The sequence below is a fragment of the Lates calcarifer genome, linkage group LG17 (assembly GCF_001640805.2).
Source record: "Lates calcarifer isolate ASB-BC8 linkage group LG17, TLL_Latcal_v3, whole genome shotgun sequence".
Classification (NCBI taxonomy): domain Eukaryota; kingdom Metazoa; phylum Chordata; class Actinopteri; family Centropomidae; genus Lates; species Lates calcarifer.
In genome coordinates, this window is record NC_066849.1 from 3,611,634 (window position 1) to 3,633,233 (window position 21,600).

The 21,600-nt window shown below is 40.2% G+C and overlaps 1 protein-coding gene across 2 annotated transcripts; it reads left to right on the top strand.

Moving 5' to 3' along the window:
- The first annotated feature begins 290 nt into the window (after nt 1–290).
- On the top strand, nt 291–13,325 carry LOC108878962 (kynurenine--oxoglutarate transaminase 3). Of its 2 annotated transcripts, none has more exons than XM_051077246.1 (14): nt 291–395; nt 1,806–1,893; nt 2,359–2,420; nt 2,967–3,111; nt 3,288–3,437; nt 3,553–3,639; nt 3,744–3,866; nt 4,532–4,652; nt 6,317–6,393; nt 6,480–6,569; nt 6,661–6,847; nt 7,479–7,552; nt 7,624–7,710; nt 7,857–13,325. In XM_051077246.1, exons 2-14 carry the CDS (start codon nt 1,807–1,809, stop codon nt 7,911–7,913), a joined length of 1,347 nt encoding a protein of 448 aa, XP_050933203.1. In that variant the 5' UTR covers nt 291–395; nt 1,806; the 3' UTR covers nt 7,914–13,325. The 2 variants fall into 2 exon arrangements, with proteins under 2 accessions (XP_050933203.1, XP_018525559.1); XM_018670043.2 differs by having other exon boundaries at nt 324–434.
- The last annotated feature ends 8,275 nt before the right edge of the window (nt 13,326–21,600 follow it).

Here is a 21,600-nt window from a genome sequence, read left to right on the forward strand (position 1 = left end):
TTATGCCTGCAGTCAAGTGGCCATTTCTGACTTAGACTTAAAAATTTAAAAGTCGACATCTATTCTAATACAGTGGAAGGTGGCAGAATAAAATACGCGTCACGATTTAAACTGATAAACTAAATAATTTAAGAAACACCCGCAGAAATGCAACCCTGCTCTATTTTTCCGCTCTGTTAAATGAACCGCTCACTGTCGTATACCCTAAAGCTGGGTATCACACAAAAAATGAAGCCATATTTACTTCATTGGGTCATGACCATTATCCGTAGCCTAAATGTAAACATTTCCAATTTCCGATAACTACAAAGGCAGCAACACTTTCTCCAGCCCTGACGACATTTCCCCCTCCTGACCGCAGCACCTCACTGGAGCTCTGTTGAGGCAACAACCAAGTAAGTTGGTGGTCCGATGGTGGCTTCTAACAGTATATGGTACGTGTTTCCTATAGACATGGATGACTGTGTGACACTGATCAGTGTGATTCACAGCGAACGGGACAGCACATCCCTTTAGCAGCCGTAATTAAGTGTTGCCACCATTGACTGAAGCTAGCAAGAGGTTGCTAGCTAACGGTAGCTAACGTCGACCTGCTGCACAATGTGTTTTGGACTCTAGGTTTAATAGCATATAGGTTGCTTGTGGTCAAGCGTAGCAACAAAAAACTTTAGGGGGTAAAAAGATTCCGACAGCGTCCCTGGGCTTTCATCCCATGTATACCGTATAGTGTCACAGTCACTACCCCAACTATTTTCCTATATTACAAACTGCACATTTGTTTATTACAGACTTTTAACGCTGATTGCTGCACTTATTATTATTATTATTTTTTACCCTTCTGTGTTTTATATTATATTTTTATCTTTTCTTTTTCTATTTTTGTCACTCTTGTCTCCTGCTGCTGTAACATGTAAATTCCACAAGTGGATAAATAAAGTCTATCTTAACATCATGTGCAGTAGTCACATTTGTGCCAGGAGAGGACCTTCTGCTGAACTATGGTCACTCACTGGCGCCACCTACTGTTGTAGTTTTGCAGATTTTTTTTTTCTCTGACCGACCGTACAGACCCAACCATATTTACTTACTTTGTAATGTAACTAATTTAATGTAACTCCTCAGAGAAAGTGCAAAACAGGTAGACCCGAGATTAATGTTATTGACTGAAATTACTGTAACACACATCTTGGAGATAGTGTAAGTAGCAGATGTCTTAACTTAAATGATTCATAAATTATAAGATTTGTTGTTAATTAATTTCATTTAAGTTCAGTTAATCAGTTAATTGAGAACAAAGCTGTGGATTTTTTCTCTACCATCACTGATGAGAGGTTAAAAAGTACAACTACAGAGTAATTATTCTTTTAATAGTCAGTGGTATTGTTTCATTATTGTTTTTCCTACATTTCCTTCAGCTCTCTACCAGAGTTAGAAACTAATAATTAATGTCATGTTTATGCATTTTATTAGAGTAATTTCTGAAGTTTTTAGATCAACACAATCCTACTCTTAATTTTTAGACTTCTTTTTAATATGGTTGTTGAAAAGGGGAAATTATATATTGGTAAGATCTTGTCGCTTCACTTGTATCTGTGGTGACGAGTGACAAGTGGCAATATGTGTCTTTAAAAGAGGGATACAGTGGGAAATGTCAGTTACTTGAATGTTGCAGCAGCCAAAGTTACACTGTATGTACATGTGCAAAGAGTGACAGAAGCAAACATATGCAGTGAAGTTATTAACATGGGGGAACATGATAAAGCAAAAATAATTTTCACTGTATTTTTCATCTTTCTTTTGTGCAGCATGAACATAACACAAGTCCTGAATTGCTCCAAGTTTGCATGTCATTCAGTTAATATAAATTGCAGAAGAAGATTTTGCACTTCACAGGTAAGATGACAAGAATTCTTGAGTTCATCTCCTCTGCCTAAAAACTAGGGAAGACTTTCCATGAATTAGACTTGTTTGTTAAAAAAACATTTTAGGTGCATGTGTGGACACATGGGATACATTTGAGTAAAACTAGATCAACTTTAAAGCTCAATCTGTCAACACCAGTGTTAGCATAGTATTGTTGAAGACTTGCTGGATAATAGATTCAGTTTATACAGTTACAAAGATACCACAGTTACAAAACTATTGAGCAACGTCCTGGAGTGTTAATGTACACTATGCTCCCAACCTTGAGTGGTTGATAATTACTTTATTTCTACCACACTTCTCTTAGATAAATGCACCCTGTATTTCCTGTATGCTGGGCTCTTGGTAGCTGTTGTAATTACCCTTTCAAATACGTAATTGAGCACTTAATAAGATGTTCAGTCAGATGTAATTTATTTTGGTTTTGTGTTGCAGCGTATAATGACATCACGGCACACTAACTCCAAAAGAATTGAAGGACTGGACAAAAATGTCTGGTAAGTGAAAGAAGAAAACCTAACCTGTCAGTTAAGGTTAAATCTAAGATCAGTCGTCTTGTACAGACTGCAATGGAGGTTGTAGAGAGGAAACAACACTGTTCTTGTCAGTCTTTATACAGGACGTCTGGCAAGTAGGGTGTACAGTAAAGTACCATTTGTTCTTTATGGTATGTGATTTGAATTTGATTCTTGTCATTTACACCATATAAAGGAAGTTGGGGAACTATATACAGAATTATACTGTATTTGTACTTTCTATAGAAATGTAAATGTAATCTCCAACAGAAGAAATAGCTGTCAGTCACAGTTGTTGTCAAACCATAGCAAATGGTTTGGGTGAGAGCTCATAAGAGGGAAGCATTTTAGTGTTTTAGTCAGTTTTGTGTTTTCTATTTAGGTTGTCTTTGTCCAATTCAGTCAGATTACAGTCTGTGTGGCTCAGCTTTGAAAATACTTTGCGTCTGATTTGTTTTTTTCCCTTTGGTCAGACACATTTTGTGACCTCTGTCCAGTAACGGTTTCTATCTTTTCTTGTCATTTCAGGGTTGCTTTTACTTCAGTGGCAGCAGACCCATCAATTGTTAACCTTGGCCAAGGCTATCCAGACATCCCTCCACCTTCTTATGTCACGGAGGCTCTAGCGAAGGCTGCATCAGTAGACAGGATGAACCAGTACACCAGAGGCTTTGTAAGATTGATCGATTACTACAAAAAACAAATTCATTGATACCACCAGCTAAAACTCTCAGCCTTGTACAATTAAAGCTGTACATTTGGATACTGTGTTCATAGTGGACGTCTATACCCCACAATTTGCTATGTATACATAATTTTTCTAACTTTTATCTTCTGTTTATTTAAAAGGGTCATCCATCTCTGGTAAAGGCCCTTTCTCAGGTTTATGGGAAGGTCTATGGACGTCACATTGACCCTTTCAAAGAAATCTTGGTCACAGTTGGGGGTTATGGTTCCTTATTCAGCACCATGCAGGCACTCGTGGAAGATGGAGACGAGGTAAGGACTTTTCTCTGTCTCAGGCTGTCCTACAGGGGTGTTTATATTCAGATACATTCAGAAACCTGCTCCCAGTATTTAAAGTATATTTACTGTGTAATGCTTTTCCCTCCAGGTCATCATAATAGAACCTTTCTTCGATTGCTATGTGCCTATGGTACGAATGGCGGGGGCCAAGCCTGTGTTGATACCGTTACGCCTTGTGAGTTTAACCCAAAGCCCCTGGTGTCTGACATACATGCTCAATATTTACAGTGTTTACCTACTGGGGTGATGACACAGATTGTCTCATTCTATATTTTTTAGAAGCCTAGAAAGAAGACCATCACAAGTGCCGACTGGTATCTTGACCCAGATGAGCTCTCCAGTAAATTCAACTCTAAGACAAAGGCTATCATCATCAACACTCCCAACAATCCTATTGGGAAGGTAAGTCCTGTACATCACAGTCATCAGTCACTTTGTTTGAGAAATGTAAACACTTGATGACTTGGCATGACAGAAGAAGTGCTTTCAGTTAGGGGAGTAAATCACAAGTTTCAGCATGATACGATATTAAATCGATTCAATGATTCAGTGTTTACTGATATCACAAAGTCTGCTACAATATGATTTAAATTCGATTCAATTCAGGAGCCAGTGATCGCTATGAGATGATATCATATGCTGATTTAACACAATCACTTCCATTCATATCAAATCACAAACAGCAACTAAAATATCATTTGACATTTTTATTCCTGAGCTCAACCAGACATTTAAATTAGAGCTCCTGTTCGCTATAAAGAGCCACATTCTGATATATTGAGCTTTAAATTTTTAAAATTCTAAAAAAAAAAACAAAGGAACATTAAATTTCTATTTGTATACATTGTATGCATACATTAAAGAAGGATATTGTGTAAACCTGAGTTTTTTTATCTGGAAGTGACAAAACCAGCTGATGTCTCTGCGCTTCGTTCGTGAGGACGTTGCAATATTTGTTTTTTTTTGGATCGATACTATTGGATCGTTGATCATTGAATCGATGTATGGATTTAGATCAATGTATCGTTGCACCACAATTTTCAGTAGTTCCTGTTCTCTTCCTGCAGGTTTTCACTCAAGATGAGCTGCAGATGATTGCTAACCTCTGTATTAAACATGACACTCTGTGCTTCAGTGATGAGGTTTATGAGTGGCTCGTCTACAAAGGCCACCAACATATCAAAATTGGTATGTTTTTCAACTTAAGATACTTGTTTGACAAAGAAAGGTATTTAAGACTCAATCGGCCTCATTCATCTCCTGTACAATAGAAGCTCCTTTGGTATTTTTACACAGCTAAAGGGATGGTAATCTCTAAAACATGCTGCAAAAAATGCTTTAGATTCCAGTCCCACCAGAGAGTTGCACAGCAAAATGCATTCTTGTGTCCTTCTGAAAAACGTGGTACCACAAGCTTGGTGACAAAGTAACAGATACTTACTTTAATCAATCCAGCTGTCTGCACAAGCCATGTAACCTTGTGTTTTACTCAACTTGACCCAAATCATATTTTTATGTCCCAAGTCAATATTTATGTAACTACAGGGATTGTGTCCTGGGTTTTGACCTTAACTTACAACATACAAGGTATGGCTATTAAATAACAAGACTAATGCTATATAATTTTATTGAACATAAACATTTTTCAGTGTCATGTCTTTCTCTTTCAACATTCTCTCCCCTTCTGCATCAACACAGCGCTGCATTCAGGTCTTCCACTGATCAAAGCAGTGCAGTAGGTCTTGTTCGGACAGTTGTCTCAGAACCTCTGTCGTTCTTTTCTTAACTTCTGACACAGACTCAAAACATGTTCCTTTGAAAATCTTAGGAAAAAGGAAAAAGTCACACGGTGCTAGATCAGGTGAACAGGGAGGGTGATCAAGCACTGATGTGTTTTTGGGCCAGAAACTGCTTTACAGAGAGCGCAGTGTGAGCTGGTGCACAGAAGTTTTAGGAGGGCTTTGGCACACACTTTTGTCATGTTCAAATTTTCATGTAATATTTGCCCAACTGTCAATGTCAATGTTTATCAATGGAGACCACTTCTGCTATCATTCTTATGCTGAGTCATTGATCATTTTGAACGATTTGTTCAATTTGTTGAATATTTTTAGAAGTTTTTGATGTGCATAGGCACCCAGAATGTTCATAGTCTTGAACATCCTCTTTGCCTTCACAAAATCTTTTGTGCCATTCAAACGTGCAGTGTTCTCCATACAGCATACTGTCAAAAATCTCAAGTTAGTGCGTTGCTCAACTTTTAAGCTAATCATTTTCTGACACCTTAGCAAAAACACATGCACTTCAGTCAGTAGCTAGCACTGAACTAAAGACGTCACTTATTGGAAACTTATAGCAGTTGTGCATGAATACCCAACCTTTAATATATAACACTTGGTGTGACTGTGAACCACATGGTCTTATCCTCATAAGCGCAGTCTCGTTATTTAATAGCCATACCTCGTACTGTCTAACTACTGTCTCATGATTGACTGCAAATTCCTCTTAAAATCTGATGGATCAACACAGTTCATATGACTCTTCCATTTATGGACCCAATGGATCTATTGCCCTTATCTCTGTTGTTGCGAGTTCTCTGATCCTTGTGATTTCATTGCAAAGAGTTGATCTCAGCCTTAAATTTTACCATTATAAATATTGGTATCATCTTCGCCTTACACTTCTCACCCTGCCCTGAGGAGCATTTCAAGTTTTCCAGCAGCACTCTACAGAAAACACAGAATCTTTGTCTGGCATAAAATTTAGTTCTACTTTGTTCGACAAGAATTTGTTACAGGACTTACAATTGAATTTCTGAGTGTAATACAGTGTATTGTCCTCTTTCTCTATAGCCACTCTGCCTGGAATGTGGGATAGAACAATTACTATCAGCAGTGCAGGGAAAACATTTAGTGTTACTGGCTGGAAGGTAAGAAATCAGTGAATTTGAAAAAGTGTTTTAAGAATCATCCATCAGTTCTTGCACACCATGGAGTTGAATTTTGTGTCTTTCAGCTTGGTTGGTCTATAGGACCTGAGCACTTGGTAAAGCATCTTCAGACCGTCATGCAGAACACTCTGTATACGTGTCCGACACCTTTACAGGCAAGTCTGCAAAGCTCCTTCATATCTGTAAGAAAAAGAAAAAGAATAATCAAATCCGCTTTTGTGTTCAAGCATGTCTGTTCATCTTCAGGAGGCTGTGGCACAAGGTTTGCTCCTGAACTACGAGTTGATGGGTCAGCCTGAGTGCTACTTCTCCTCACTGGCAGAAGAACTTGAAGGCAAGAGAGATCGCATGGCTGCCATCCTGCAGGAGGCTGGTATGACTCCCGTCATCCCAGAGGGAGGCTACTTCATGCTGGTGGATGTCTCATCTCTCAGTGAGTTATTGCACAACTAAACTGATGTCACTGGCACATTTATACTGGTGCTGCAAATAGTGTGGACATCTACAGCTTAGTAGCTCTTTCTGACTGTAACATAGTTTTGTTAACAATTTTTACTGTACATGTCTCACAGAAGTGAACTGAGAAGGTGATTACCAGTTTATGTGCAAGGGAAGCTTGAGCTCACAGAGGGTAGAAGTTATCATTGTGATGGGAGAGTTAGCAGATATGTCAAACACCGTAGATCAGTTTATGCAAAAGAAGATACTCTGGAGTTCGACAGATTTCTGTAATAAATCCAAAGGTTTCTTTGTACCTGAATGTCTATTTGTATCAGTTAGATAAAGGTTTTTTCAGGGTAGTGACAAATTAGCTGACAAAAATTGTAAGTAAAAATAGTTTTGTAACTCAGTGATTGACATTCATTGCACTTTAAACTACTGAACCACACAAAAAGAGACAAGAAAAATGTATTTTTGCACAACAGGCTTGTGATTAAACAGCATTTAATATAACTTAATAGTTAAAAATCAAAACTCAGATAAAATTCACTGTTAAGCTTTTACTATTGAAAATGAATAAACCCTCCTACTGAGTATTCACTTCTGCTCTGTGTTCTTTGTAGATCAGGACCTGTCACATATGGTTGATGATGAAGCCTATGACTACAAGTTTGTGAAATGGATGATTAAAGAAAAGGTAAGTGGATTGTTTACATTAAATTTTGCTCCCTGTTTTTTCTGTTTGTTACAAAAATGTATTTCCCATAGAAACTGGCAGCCATTCCAGTCACAGCATTCGTTGGAGATGAGTCCAGGAAGCCGTTTGAGAAATACATTCGTCTTTGCTTTATTAAGGTAAATATAAAAACTTTCCGATTGTTACACACCAAAACCACAGAACATCCAAAATCATCTGATAAATGTTGGCTGAGGTGCAGTTTCCTCTCTTCTGTAGTGAAAAACAATACTTTAATGACCTTCAGTTGTTTTTCTGTCAACAGCAAGATAGTACTCTTGATGCAGCAGGGAACATCTTGAAAAACTGGAATAAGACTTAAAGGGATACAGTGACTGAAGACTTTGACATGACTTCAGGGAGGAGCACCAACCCTGTGGTCAAACTGAAGGGGTGGGATTTGACTGCAACATTGTGCACAAACTGGAAATGAGTGAAATGCTTATAGTAGTAGGAGTAGTAGTATGTGTATCACACACTTTGGAGTGTATCCTGTTTTTAAGAGAAAGGATTACCTAATCAACATGACTGAAATGAATTGTTGTGATAAATAAAGGTGTGAGGTAACGTAATGTTATGACTCTAACTACTGTACCCTGAAGGAGAGGAGCTAGGTACAACACATGAAGTATGGGACCTATATACATGCCCCGCAGAACAGCCACTGAACCGGGATCAAACCTCTAGCATATTAGTGCATCAGAGACCCAGCAGAAAGGACAGCATGAGCAACTGAAGCAGCTGTCGCATCTAAGCGGTAGAACTGAACAAAAGTGCGCGGTGATGATCAACTAGCTGCAGCACAGATATCACTCACACATACCCCTCTAAACAGTACCCATGATGCCCTCACACCTTGAGGCAATGGCAGGCCCCCGCCGTTGTAAACCAGAGAAATAGCCTCCACAATCCAATGAGAAAGCTGCTGTTTAGACAGGGCCTTGCCCTTGGCTGGACTGGCAAAACAGACAACTGCTCACTTAGACTCTGAGTGCAGTCTATGTAGGTGTAGAGTGCACGCACAGGACACAAGGAATGCAACCTCCTCTGTTCCTCTGAAGCAAAAGGGGGTGGACAAAAGCTCAAAAGCCATAGAGCTATAGGCAGCAGGGATAACCTTAGGCAAATACGTTGCATTTGAGCGTAAAGTAACCTTGGAGCCATCCGAAGTCAACTGAGCACAAGGGATACACAGACGAGGCATGAAGGTTGTTCACCCACTTTGCAGAGGACAAAGCGATAAGCAGTGCCGTCCTGAGTGTCAAATTTCATATCCACAAATTCAATAGGCTCAAACAGGGGGCCACATAGAGCCTTAAGTACTAGCGCCAAATCCCAAGAGGGGACGCTGGACTTAACCACAGGCCTCAGCTGGCGAACCCCCTTTAAAAACACATGACGAGAGGGTGAGCGCCACCCCATCAAAGCCAACATCACAAGCAGAAATAGCTACCAAATAAACCTTAATTGTGGAAAAGGAGAGACCCTTATCTAGCAACTCCTGAAGAAATATCAAAATGTCTACTATAGAGTGTTGAAATGGGAGTGCATGTGAGAGAGGAGGGCCCTGCAGAGGAGAAACTGCCAGGGCCTTGCTGCCAGCCACCCGATTATCTCGGCATACCACAATTTTGCCGGCCACCGTTGAGCCACGAGAATCAAAGACAGGCTCTGCCAGCGCACCCTCTCCAGAACAGGAAGTATCATTTCCACTGGAGGAAATGCATAGAAAAGCCCAATCGTCTAGATAGGCCAGAATGTGAACGCCTGTCTCCCAGAGGGGAGCCAACAGCGCCTTGACTCACAGTGAAGGTGTGAAGGGGGCGAGTGAAGCACCAGGTATTCATAGGCTATGCCCTTGAATGCAAACCTGAGAAACTGTCCATGGCCAAAACCCATGGTCTGGGTGTATCACTACATTACAATAAGCGCCAGTGAGATTGATAGTTGCAAACCAATCCCCCGGGCTGACGGTCTCTTAGCTCTCTGAGTGCATTTTGATCTTGTACGTTCTTGGTTTAAAGCACACAAACTGGGGGCTACAACCTGAGGCAATAAAAGTGCACTTGTGTGTATGGGGGGATTGAGCTTGACACTATGTTAGGGGAATGAATTGCCATTTGGGACTGGGTCCCTGATCAGAACTTGGCACCCTACTCTTCAGTGGCATCAGACAAGGGAGAGCACTGTCTACGTGCTTCTGGAGCGGTTCCATGGGCGTGGAGCTGAAATCGAAATACTGTCCATAGCTGGGCACTGACACGGGTGGACAGCGGTTTGTTCCAAGTAGATGTCAACTCTGTGACAAAATCTGGGAACATGGGAAGGCAATTTTTTACCGTCTTTGGCTCAGGGGGAAGGAAGAAGCCCACAAACCACGATGGTTTTTGAGCCGGTGGAGGAGAAGGCCACTCCACCTCCAGCTTTTCAGCAGCATGGCAGTACAGCGAAAAAAGAATGTGTCATCCAGGTCATTCAACACAGCAGTGGTGGCGCACTGGCCCAACAACAAAGTCTCCTGATTATCCTCTGACAAACTATGAATGTCCAGGCCCATGTCCAGCATGTCATCATCATCATGGTGAGTGGCTAGCTCAGGCTCCATGTGGTCAGCCCAGTTACCATTGGGGACTTTGACCAAAAAATCTTTGCTGTTGGACTCGGACGAAGCCGGGTCCCTTGACACAGAGAGGAGGGGATCATGTTGGGCAGCAGCCGACTTTCCAAGCACCTTCTTAACAAACCTGCGTTTCCAGTGTTGAGCGCCAGAACTGACAACAACTGTTACACGCCACGGGCTTGGTCAACGCTCTCCTAGTGTGGACAATGCCCAGACAGATGGGACATGCTTTGTGCTGGTCTTTGCTGTGCAGAGAGAAGCCACACCCCTGAGGACAAGGGTGAACAGAAGACCTCTTTGCCTTAGGTTTGGTGCTCATGCCAAAACTCAAACCGTGTGTGAACCAGAAAAACTTGAAATTAGCACTCCATGGGCAGCCACACTCACCAGTAGGCCAGCTGTGGTCAGGGTCAGTTAACTTTGACTAACTAACTTTGAGCTAGCAGTACCCTGGAGAAACAGAGCCAACTACCAGCAGCTAGCTAGCCCGACACGTAGGAGGTGTTCTCAGTGAGGTGAAGAACATAAGAACTAAGAGATGACCATTGCTGACAGGTGTTTATGTGCAGGTGGGGCCTCACATACACTGTCACAGGTCATCTACCTTGAGGGCGTTTGAGACGTCTTCAGTCAGGCCGCATGGGGGTATGATATCCCAGACTTCATGTGTTGTACCAAGTGAATCAACTGAAAGGGAACTATCCATTATCCCTAAGTGGATATAAACAACCCTTTATTCATTCCTATTGTCATATTATATAGTTTAATTAACAATATTTTTTAAGTTGATATTTACATAGAGTTTTGACAGTAGACACACTACAGACACAGGACAATTTTTTTCTTACTGTGATGGTCCCACACAGGGCTGAGCCTCTTTCATGTGTAGACTAAGGATCCTAGCTTAAACTGGAGTTAATTTGCTTTTAATTATGTATTTGTATGTGCATGACGGCTGCCTTGCGTATGGTTCATCTTTTTGGAGTGTCGGTTGTGCACATCCTCGGAAATTAAAGGCAGGGTTTGCAATTATAATCTAATACAATTTTATTAGAATTCAGAGAATATCTCTTCATTGTCTGCTATCTGCCCCTTCTCTGTGTGTGCTGTTTCCACACAGCCCTGGCTCTATAATTTAGATATAAATGAAGAGGATCAGTGCGATCTATTCCAGACAATCATGGCGTTTGTGCTTATGCTCAAGAGGCGGGAGGGTATAAAGGGAATGAGAAAGATGGGAGTTCCAGTGCATGCCACAGGTTACAGAGCAGAGATGGGGTAATGGCAGACTAACAACATAAGAGGAAACGGACAAAGGAATATACATTTTAAAAGAAAGGCTATGATCAGGCCAGGGGGTAGATCTGTGTCAGCATTAGTGCACCTTTCCATCTGTGGAAGGACCTCTGGGAACTGAAAGGCTCCACAAGTTTGGGGGAGGAACTTCTGGAGGAGCACTGAAGGGAGGGGTGTGTTCTGCTGCTGTTTCAATATCAGCAGTCTTTCTCCAGGATGCCTCACGTACTTAGAAGATACACATGAACAGAGGGGGCAGTATGGGGGATGTGTAGTGGTACGCATGTCTGCAGTGACAACAGTGGTGTAAAGCTCTGAAGGCAAGATAATAGACCAAGTTCACAATTAGTCGCATCTGTACAATGTGATTTAAGGGCCTTACATAGCACGTACCTGATTAGCAAAATCGTAACCATCTCGAGTGGCGCCATGTATATTCTTTACATCAGTGTTTACCAACCAGTGAGCCGCGGCACATAAGTGTGCCGTGAGAAATCATCAGGTGTGCCGTGGAAGATTATCCAATTTAACCCGAGCGGCGTGTAGTGACAGGCAGAACAATTACGTGCTCTTCCACTAGAGGCAGTATCGCGCTAAATACGAATGTGCATAGTCATGCTGCGAGTGAGACAACGCTGCGACTCTGCCGCGGCTCAAAAAGGTTGGTAAACATTGGTTTACATTCTGCGAATTAGATGAGTCTGAGCCCTCTGGTGTGCCCTCTAGAGGTATCCTCCAGTGATGTGTGCTGTACATAGGCAAATATAAGTGGTTAAAAAGCAAGTATTTCCGGCCAGCACAAAGTGGCACCAAGCATGACGTAAGTGGCTAGTTTCAGACCCATGCAGCTGTCATTTTCTCATCCAGTGCCCACAAGTGCACCTGTGCCCCCCCCCACCGTAACTGCTCATTTCCATGTGATTTGATTGGATGGTCAGAGATCGTGCTGGTCAGAGCTAGCAAACCACATCTATAGCTACTAGCGCAAGCTAAAACATGTTAGTATAGATTTAATACCTGTTTTCTCAACCCACAATGGCTGAAGGAGAAGGAAGAGTTCAATGGCTCTGTTGTAGATGTTGTCTGTACTTCTCAGCTCCAATAATAAGTTCTTTCCTATCGCTATGGAGGCTAATGCTGAAAGTTGAGTCTGCCCAGTCGTATTTCTCGCACAAGTTTTAATTCACTTTAGGGCTGAGAATGTCCGCTCCACAGAAGCAGTTTTTTTAAAATGTCAAATAATAAGCAGTTTCTGTGAGTAAAATACGTTTTTGTCATTTTTTATTTAACATTGATGCTTCTGCTGGACATCATGTGTGTAGCTCAGCTTTGGATGCAGTGTAATTGGGTCTTTATAGCATTGCTTCAGTAATGGCATTTGTTCTGGCTACATGACATGTCTGTGCAGAGTTCTGTTATACTGCATTTCTGTATATTGTTGATGGTTTCTATAGCTGTGACATCATAATGACGGTATTAAGAGGTGGGTTAATCTAGGTAGGACATCAGTGAAGGCCTAGGTGTGAAATGCATGGCCCGCCACTGATGTATTGTTAACATTGTGCAGTGAAACACAATCTCAAATGATTTACATATGACACTTAAACTTTCACTTGCTATGCTTGCCATACCAGTAAAATCAATGCCACAGTGGTAAACCTTTACCTTAGACTGTGGTCAGCTCAGTGTAGCAACATGGTACTTAGCTTATGGGCAGAAGTATGTGTCATCAGAAACTGAATTTGAATCAGTTATATTTGAATTTGAAATGCTCAACTTTGGTAACTGTATCAATAAATGGAATTCACATAATTTGAAGTGGTATTGTTTAACTTGAATAATTGCATTGTTGTTAAATAATATTTTGACCAAGGAAGCCTTGATAAAATGCCTTTTAAAATTGAAGGGATAAAATTTTGGTATGTTCATCGATTATACAAATGCAATTATCTAATGGCATTAACGATGGCGTCGCTTTGCTCAGGCATTCCATTGAGGCAGCATTCACAGCATCAGGGGCCTGAAACTGATTCACAGAATGATATTTAAAAATGGTAAAGCTCTAAGTAGTCACACAAAGATGCAATAAAACAGGAAGGTGAGGGAGATGTCAGTTGAGCATAATCATACATGTTGATACATGTCCACACAACTCTTAACAAATGCAACTGGAGAAATTAAAATGTTGGAAAAAGGTGCAGCTATATTTATTATTATTATTTCTTCCCTGTGCAGCAGAATGTGACCCTTGGCCGGATAGTGGCCAGCTGTGGTCACTTATTCAGGGATGCCAGATGAACAGCTTCTGAGAGTGCTTTGTGGAGTAGTCTCAGCCTGCAGTCTGCCTCACTGCAAGTAGTTAGGTTGGTAGACACGGAGGGAATTTTTCTCCTTCAATTCAAACAGGCTGATTGATGATTGAAGATGATTAGACTCAGCAGAATTAGTTTGTGGTAATATGGTCATATTTTTTCATTGTTTTACAAATAGCAGTTGTGTGATGTAATGATTTCACACAAATTATACCTAAATTACCTAAATTTATTTCCTTAAGTTTTTTCCCCCCACTGGTTTCCCTCAGTGGTGACTACATATTGTACTGAAGTGGAATCCAATTTTTTGTTGAGGTGGTGGCAGTCTAACGATGTTACTGACTACATGAGAAAAACATAAAGCCAATCAGCGCAGTACTGTTCACCCCTTGGCTGTGTTTACTTTAATCAAGTTAATTAAGCAATCCTAAGATGCACAATTTGTCAGTAGGCAGAGTTAATGTGTAAGAAATGAAAGCAACATCTATGTTCTTTCCTATACATTGCTGCTTATGGCATTTTGTCACAGTAGAAAAAAATGTAAATAATAAAATTAATGATGGCTACATTTAATTTACCTGCTCCAGGTTGCTACTATGCATGGTGGTCACACTGTCATGGCTTACTGGGACACTTGGATAGTGCAGAGCCATAATGTTATTACCTGTACTTCTTCTACCATGACAAGTCAAAATGTCTGGTGTGGAAAAGGCATACAGTAAGAAAATTTTACAGATATTGTACAATCAACATGCTCATTTCTCTGACTGAACTTGAAGAAAAAAGCCAGTAAGAAAGAGGTTGTGGGCTAAATTCCAGCTACTTTAACTGCAGTCCCTTCGCTACACTGCATAGCTGAAAAGATGACAAAATGCAATAAGAGAAATAATGTTACATCTGTTCCTTCTTAAAATTACTCCAAGATACACATGTTCTGTGTAAATAGTAGTCCTCAATACATATCAGCAAACTCTATGGACAGGCCATTTTTGGAGCAAAATAACTGGTACGCATCAAAGAACCACTCTCACAGCAGACTTTTTGATGTGTCAATCCCAGAAATGCCCAGGTGTAATTAATAACTTTAATGACTCCTCAGAGTTTAAGGGCCAGCATGCGCAGTACCATTGGAACTGACTCATCTGAATGAAATGTAGCCATCATTAACATATTTAGTTACACTTCTGTTTTCCTCCTCGGTCACTTTTCAATATGTCTGCTTTGAAAAATGTCTGTTTATGTGTTTAACATTATAGATTCGTTGTCATTAGATCCACACGGCACTGTGAATAATGGTGTGTATTGATATTTCTGACCACTTGAGGGAGACAAAGTACATCATACCGAAACAAAAGTTGAGCGATGCACATTGAATTGAGTATTTAGCGCTTGTCTTTCCAATGTGTGAGGCAAAAGAGTTTTAATAGGTTTAATGTTGATTTATTTTATAATGTTTAAGCATTTATATAAACAGCCCTTTCAATCAAACATGACTGCTGCCTCAGTAGGATGAAAATATGGAAGCACCAGACATGGTCACATGAACAGTAGAAAAACAAGGGCATGCTCTGCCACAGAAAATGAAAAAAATGATGCAAAACTCTTTACAGATTTTCTTACTTATTAATTTATACATCTGTGAGCTGCCTTGTAAAAGGTACAACTTGACCTAAAATACTGTTCTTAATGGCCAGACTGTGTTGTCAGTGCTGTGACAGGCTGTAATGGTTGAGAGCAGAAATCTGTCAGGGTTTCAGTGTAATAAGATGTTAGAAACTCAGTGTAACATTATCAGAACATTTGCTATGAAATAATCTATTCCCACTGCTTCTGAATAAATGAAATACTTAGAGTACATACATACATGTACATGTAGTCTGCACATTTAAACAATATCCAAAGCACAACCACATTATGTATAATGGTGAGTTGCATGCTATGGTGTAATGTCATGGCTAAGACTTATATTAATCATACACTGCATATTAATTGTCATAATGTGGTATCAAAGCAGTTTATGATATTTGAAATTTCTACTACAATACAAATTCACCATCTCCAAATGGTCCTAAAGATCTGTAACAACTATAATGTGGAAAATAGCATGACACATTAGTAGGAGAAGCACTTTCATGTATGAGCTGGAAATGTTGGCTTCAAGATGCCTGTTTATAATAAATGAAGCCTCTTTCCCTTAGAAATCTGGCACATATTTATTGTCAAATTCAGAACTAAAGCAGATCCATGTAGCATGATTCTACTTGTGCAAATGATGAGATTCCATACCTGAAGCAGGTCTTTGTGTGCTCTGCAAATCTGGCACAATAAACACCCAACTTAAAGCTGTTTCCAGCTGTCATTGTCAACAGTGGTATGTCTGCACTTAATCTGGTGAAGGAAGCACTATCTGATGAAATGCTTTTAATTGTAGCCTCAGAGTTAATAGTTAACGTTCCAGGCTACTTGGCATGAAATTGTGCAGTGCTACGGACTCTGTGCTGCTGGAAAAACAGGGGAAAGGTGAGGAGGGGCATTGATGTTCACCCCCCTCCAACCCCTAGATTAACATCTACACACCATTACTGTGTGAACCTTTGAGTTTATGCAGGCAGATGATGTCATGGAAACTAGAAGCCAGGTTTATGCAGGTTTATACATAACCACACGAAAAATTACACCTGTCTGCTTGGACAAAAGATCCATTTTCTTTACATAGACATTTCTGCAATGGAGTCTTTACTCTTTCCCTCTACTGTGTCCACAGCCTCATGGTTATAGAATGTCAGCAGCTAGCATGTCTGGTAATTTGATACTTTGGCCTGTGGTACTTTAGCCATCCAGAAATGTTGAGGTTGCTGCTAATAACTTGTTGAAGTGGTTCACAGTGATTTGAGTACAGTGAATTAAATCATTGAACTTGTTTTTAGTCTTTGCAGCAGATGGCTACAAATCATGTTTGTTGATAACAGTTTCAATAAATTCATTTTAGACAGAGGCTGACTTTGGAATATATTACCTCTGCTTTTTTTATCTGTTACATGTACAATATGTGCTTATTCTCCTTGTGTTTAATTTCTTATTACAGTGTCTTTTTACTGCCTCAGTCACACAGAGTAGCTGTTTTTTCACTTTTGCTCAATTTCTGCTTTACATAACAGTTTCTAGCAATAACTCATACACTATGTGCCATGCTGACTGAATTTTTCATGTGTAGGAATATCCAGCACCATAAAAGTGTAATGCTACACAGTTGTAATGTAGTGTGAGAACTGATGCTGGGAACACAGCAACTGCAGCTGAAAATCTGAACAGGATTATTAATGAAGGCAGCTGTAATCAGACATATTTCATATGCATTTACCAGATCCCTGTGGATTAGATGTTTGTCGGCATAACACCATCATAATTTATGTTAATTATGATTATTGTGCCAATAATCTAATGTCACAATCCTTGGAATTAGGTTATTGTTGCCCTTAAAAGGAGATCAGATGTTTGTGTTATTTTATGTTACCTCTAGGTGGCCATGTTGATCATCTTCTGTGGCGTAGCAAAGCAGATTGCCCTTCTCTCTGCTTTCAAACCAAACTTTCTCAAACAGCTCGATCTGTGTGCAGAGGGTGGTCTCGGTATTGTTACACCACCATCTTTAGTCAAGCATTTTACACTTCATTCTGTGATTTTTGTGTACCAAACTGTATATATGGCTGTAGTTTTTTGTTTTCTTTGTTTTTTTGTTTTTTTTTTTGAGAAGGATTATTTTGACTGAATTGATCATCCAGATACTATTAAAGGGGTAAACAGCAGAGACTGACATATCCTGAAAAAATTATGGATTATACATAACCCAAATTGCAACTCAATACAATAACTTTGATACAGAACAGTCTCTTATTACACCATCACCTCCTAACTGCCCTTTAGATTACCAAAATAACCCCAATGATATCACTATGACATCATCAGGGTCATATTTTCAAACTTAGGAAAGCTTCCTCTTGAGTTACAGATGGCATTGGACAAGTGAATAGTGATGAATAAACTAAACTAAACCTAATGTGTAAAATTATAGTATAATTCTTGCTGTAACAAGTAATAGTTTGTGAAGTCCAGGGGTTAAAAAGCTTGAATGATTTTCTCCTGTGGACCATGTCACAGCAGAATCACATTTACAATAGAGAAACGGCTATTATAAGAAAAGAAAAACGGCTCAAGAGATCACAGATGGATTGAAAAACACTAATCCTCAAATCATAAAATTCATTTATATTAGACTAATTCTGCAGCATTTCATGGCATATGTTATATATCTATTGTGACTGAAACATAAATATCTGTGAGAATTTGAGGGGTGTACCATTGCACCCCCTAACGATGTCCGCTCCCACACAGGCCATATGGCAGTGTGTGCCCAGCTCTTATTGCCAACCCCTGCTCTGTGCACACGGGCTAACAGCTTGGTGGACACATAATTAATTTGCTTAGGCGTCTGCCATTTATTTTCCAACCTACATTTTGTTAATTGGACAGAGGAGGTTAAAATCAAATGAATGTCTGTGGGTATGCTAAGGCTACTAATTACATGGAATTTACAAGATAGAGCTGGCTTGTGGGAATACAGAGTCAGAGGGAGATACTGGGGAGGTTGTTGGGGAGGAATGTGGTGAAAACATCGTATGTTTTTACTAATGTGCTCAGTAAGGCTTGTGCTGAAGTCCACAAGAGATGTCAGTGATGCTCATAGACAAAAATATGGCTTATCATTTGGAGTAAAATCTGGAAGAAAAGAGCAGAAAGAACCCTTTCCTCTGACAGACCTGCCTTTCAGGACTTGTGTTGCTTGTAATATATAATTTCTGTTGTCCTGTGTTGCTTCCAGCATAATGGAACCTGACATAGCCCCCCCCCCCCCCTTCTGTTGCGTCATTTTGCCCATGCTACTATTTAATTCTCTAAGCAGTTACTGCCTCTCGCAAGCAAAGTTGAATCAGACATGGAATATGAATTTAATCAAGTTAATTGACTAGTAAACACAAATGTTATTAGGAGGCGAATATGCAGTATAAATCTTGATGATGTCTGGTTTTTGTATTGTAAACATCAAAAGATGATGATGAAAGTTGTTATCTAAATGATCAGAGAGATAGAAAATGTGTATAAAGAGAAACTGTTAATTAGAAATCCTGAATATAAAGTAGGTCTGCCATTGTGTTTTGTGTTCATTTAAACCAGTTCCTTCATACTGAATAATTAAAAATGGCAGAGTACTCAGATAGCAAATAATTAGCTGAGAAAGATTAGAAACATTTAGGAATGTCACATACTCAGTATATCAGCTGCTTTTTCATGTCATGGAACTTTTAAAGTCTCTATCTCAATGTCTGAGCTGTTTTTTGGCTTTCAGGAGGAGAATTATGGGGTTATAAGTGCTGAGGCATGGAGATGGTGCACTAGGGGTTAATGACAATACAAATGATTGCACTCATTCAGGGGATGATCCAGCTAGCCAGCGCCTGCGGCAGCTGCGTGGAAGGGGTGTTCGTATGGTGCCCCTCGAGCTGAGCAAAGCGGGGCACGTTGTCCACGGTGGCAATCCCTGCTGTTGTTAATCACCTGCTCCCCCCCCCAATCTCACCCCCTCCCCTTCTCTGGTTCTTTCTCTCTCTCTTTCCCCTGCACTGATTTGCAGGCGCAGATTAATCAGAGCATGGGGGCCTTGATGAAATTTTGCTGTTATTGTTCCCAATTTTAGCAACATCTTTTATTGTCTTCATCATTCATTTACAGGAGGGAGAAGGGGGGACTGTGTCAATTATGCAAATGATGTTGCACACTTTTGCAGATTACTTCATTCGGTTGCCATTGTTTGTGAGAATTTAATTATTAAATTTTATTATGCTCATGTTTCCTTCAATTTTCTGAAGCTTTGTTTCAATTTGATCTCTCCTCCAGCTGCTCATCCCTTTGCTCTGAGCCAGAATCAAAGCAGTCTGGCACGCCAAGGCCAAACAAACTCCCCTCAATTTAATGATTTTGAAGTTTAGCACCTCACTCTCATCTGTGGGCTCAAAACTATGATTGGAAAAAGGCAGACCACATCCAGTTTAATGACCAGGAATTGAATTCAAGTTTATTCAAAATTGACATTCAATTATGTAGCACCTAATGCCATTTTAATCTCTTTTCTTTAATTCCCAGGAATTGGCTTTTCAAAGGCTTTGTCTGGCAGCAACACAGACAGTCTGAATAAAGAATACAGATTGGTATTAGATCCCAGTAATGATAGGGAAATTAAAGCTTTTATAGTTCACACACTCAGAGGAATGGCAGTGTTCTCTTATTAGACATTTCAATCCGTGTTTCTTGAAGCCATCGCTGCCATCTTTACTCTGACATGATAAGTGAGAAATTTAAATATTGCAATACATTTTAGACTCTTATTTGATAATGCTTGACAATTTTAGGTTGTGGGGAATTTATCACATGTAGATGAACTGATTTATTAGTGCTGATTGATTTGTTGAAGCCTCATCATTTACCACGTCTCTGCCTGTGGCTGCATTGTATACGCTGCATGGCCAAGTGGTTCGTAGCGACCAGCTGACAAACACTGCCACCTTCAAAGCCATGTGCATTTGAGCTGAAGTAATTAGGCGATTCACAGAAAGTTAATCTGCAACTATTTTGCTACTTGAATAACTGTCTATTATTGTCACATAACATATAAATTAAATGTGTTCAGCTTTGGAGTGTTAGCTGGACAAAAGACATCATTTAAAAATGTCACATTGGTCTTTAGGAAACTATTTTCTATATACCTAATTAAAACACAAATCCTCAAAACATATTTTATTTATTTGTGCCAAATCCTCAACATTTCCAGTAGTAATTAACGTATATATATTTATTACATTAAAAAAACCTTAACCCTAACTCCACCAGTGGCTAGGTTGGTGAGAAGAGATATAATTTGCAAGCAGGCATGAAATTGAAGTTCTTTTTATTTTTATCTTCCACTTGAGTTCAACATTTCCTTTTTAGTAGCTGGATAAAAACAGGTCCTGAGTCATTTGCATCATTGCTTCTTTTGCCTCCTGCAGCATCACTGCAAACCTTACCCTGTGGCTGCTTGCCCTAGGATTCCTTTGTCACTGTTTATCTCTGTGCACATGGCGTTCCTCACCATAGGTCACTGGTGGAATTATACACCAACTGCACCTTTGACTGCACCAATTTAAAGGGATAGGACGAGGTCATGAGACAAGCTCATGAGCAGTCTGGTGAAGGGGAGCGGCTGGTTCATGAGGGGTTGGGGGCTGGGCCTGAAAAACATAACCCAAGGAGCACTTTCTCGCTGATTACTCATTGACGTTTTTCTGCCTTGTGGGATGCTTCTGTGTCTGACAGTTGCTCCCGCAGTGGGTGTGTTCAGCAGCATGTCCGGCGCCACTCGTCATGTTGGCCATGGCTGTGGCTGGGAGGAACAGCTGTCTGTGTTAACGAGGCCATAGCCACACAGACCAGCGAGGCGGCAGTGCAGAGCACCACTCAGGCTCCATAAGGCCCCAGGATACGTAAACAATGACTTAATGAGAATGCGTGCCATTACTGTAATTAATACAGCTCACGTCAAGCACTGTCAGCTTTCAAGAGTTTCAGGAAGGTCTTGCATTACATTGAAAAGGCTGACATGCAATGACCAGAGGCCCTCCCTACAACATTCACAACTCTGCCTATACAGAGCATAAACACACTATGCAATAAAACAGTACATAAAAGAT

What these genes read in the sequence shown, in the direction of transcription:
- LOC108878962 (XM_018670043.2), top strand. Translation starts at nt 412, where the DNA reads ATGGTGGCTTCTAACAGTATATG. An exon ending in CCACCAACATATCAAAATTG is followed by an intron (nt 4,653 to 6,316) that starts GTATGTTTTTCA and finishes CTTTCTCTATAG; the next exon opens with CCACTCTGCCTGGAATGTGG. An exon ending in AATGGATGATTAAAGAAAAG is followed by an intron (nt 7,553 to 7,623) that starts GTAAGTGGATTG and finishes TATTTCCCATAG; the next exon opens with AAACTGGCAGCCATTCCAGT.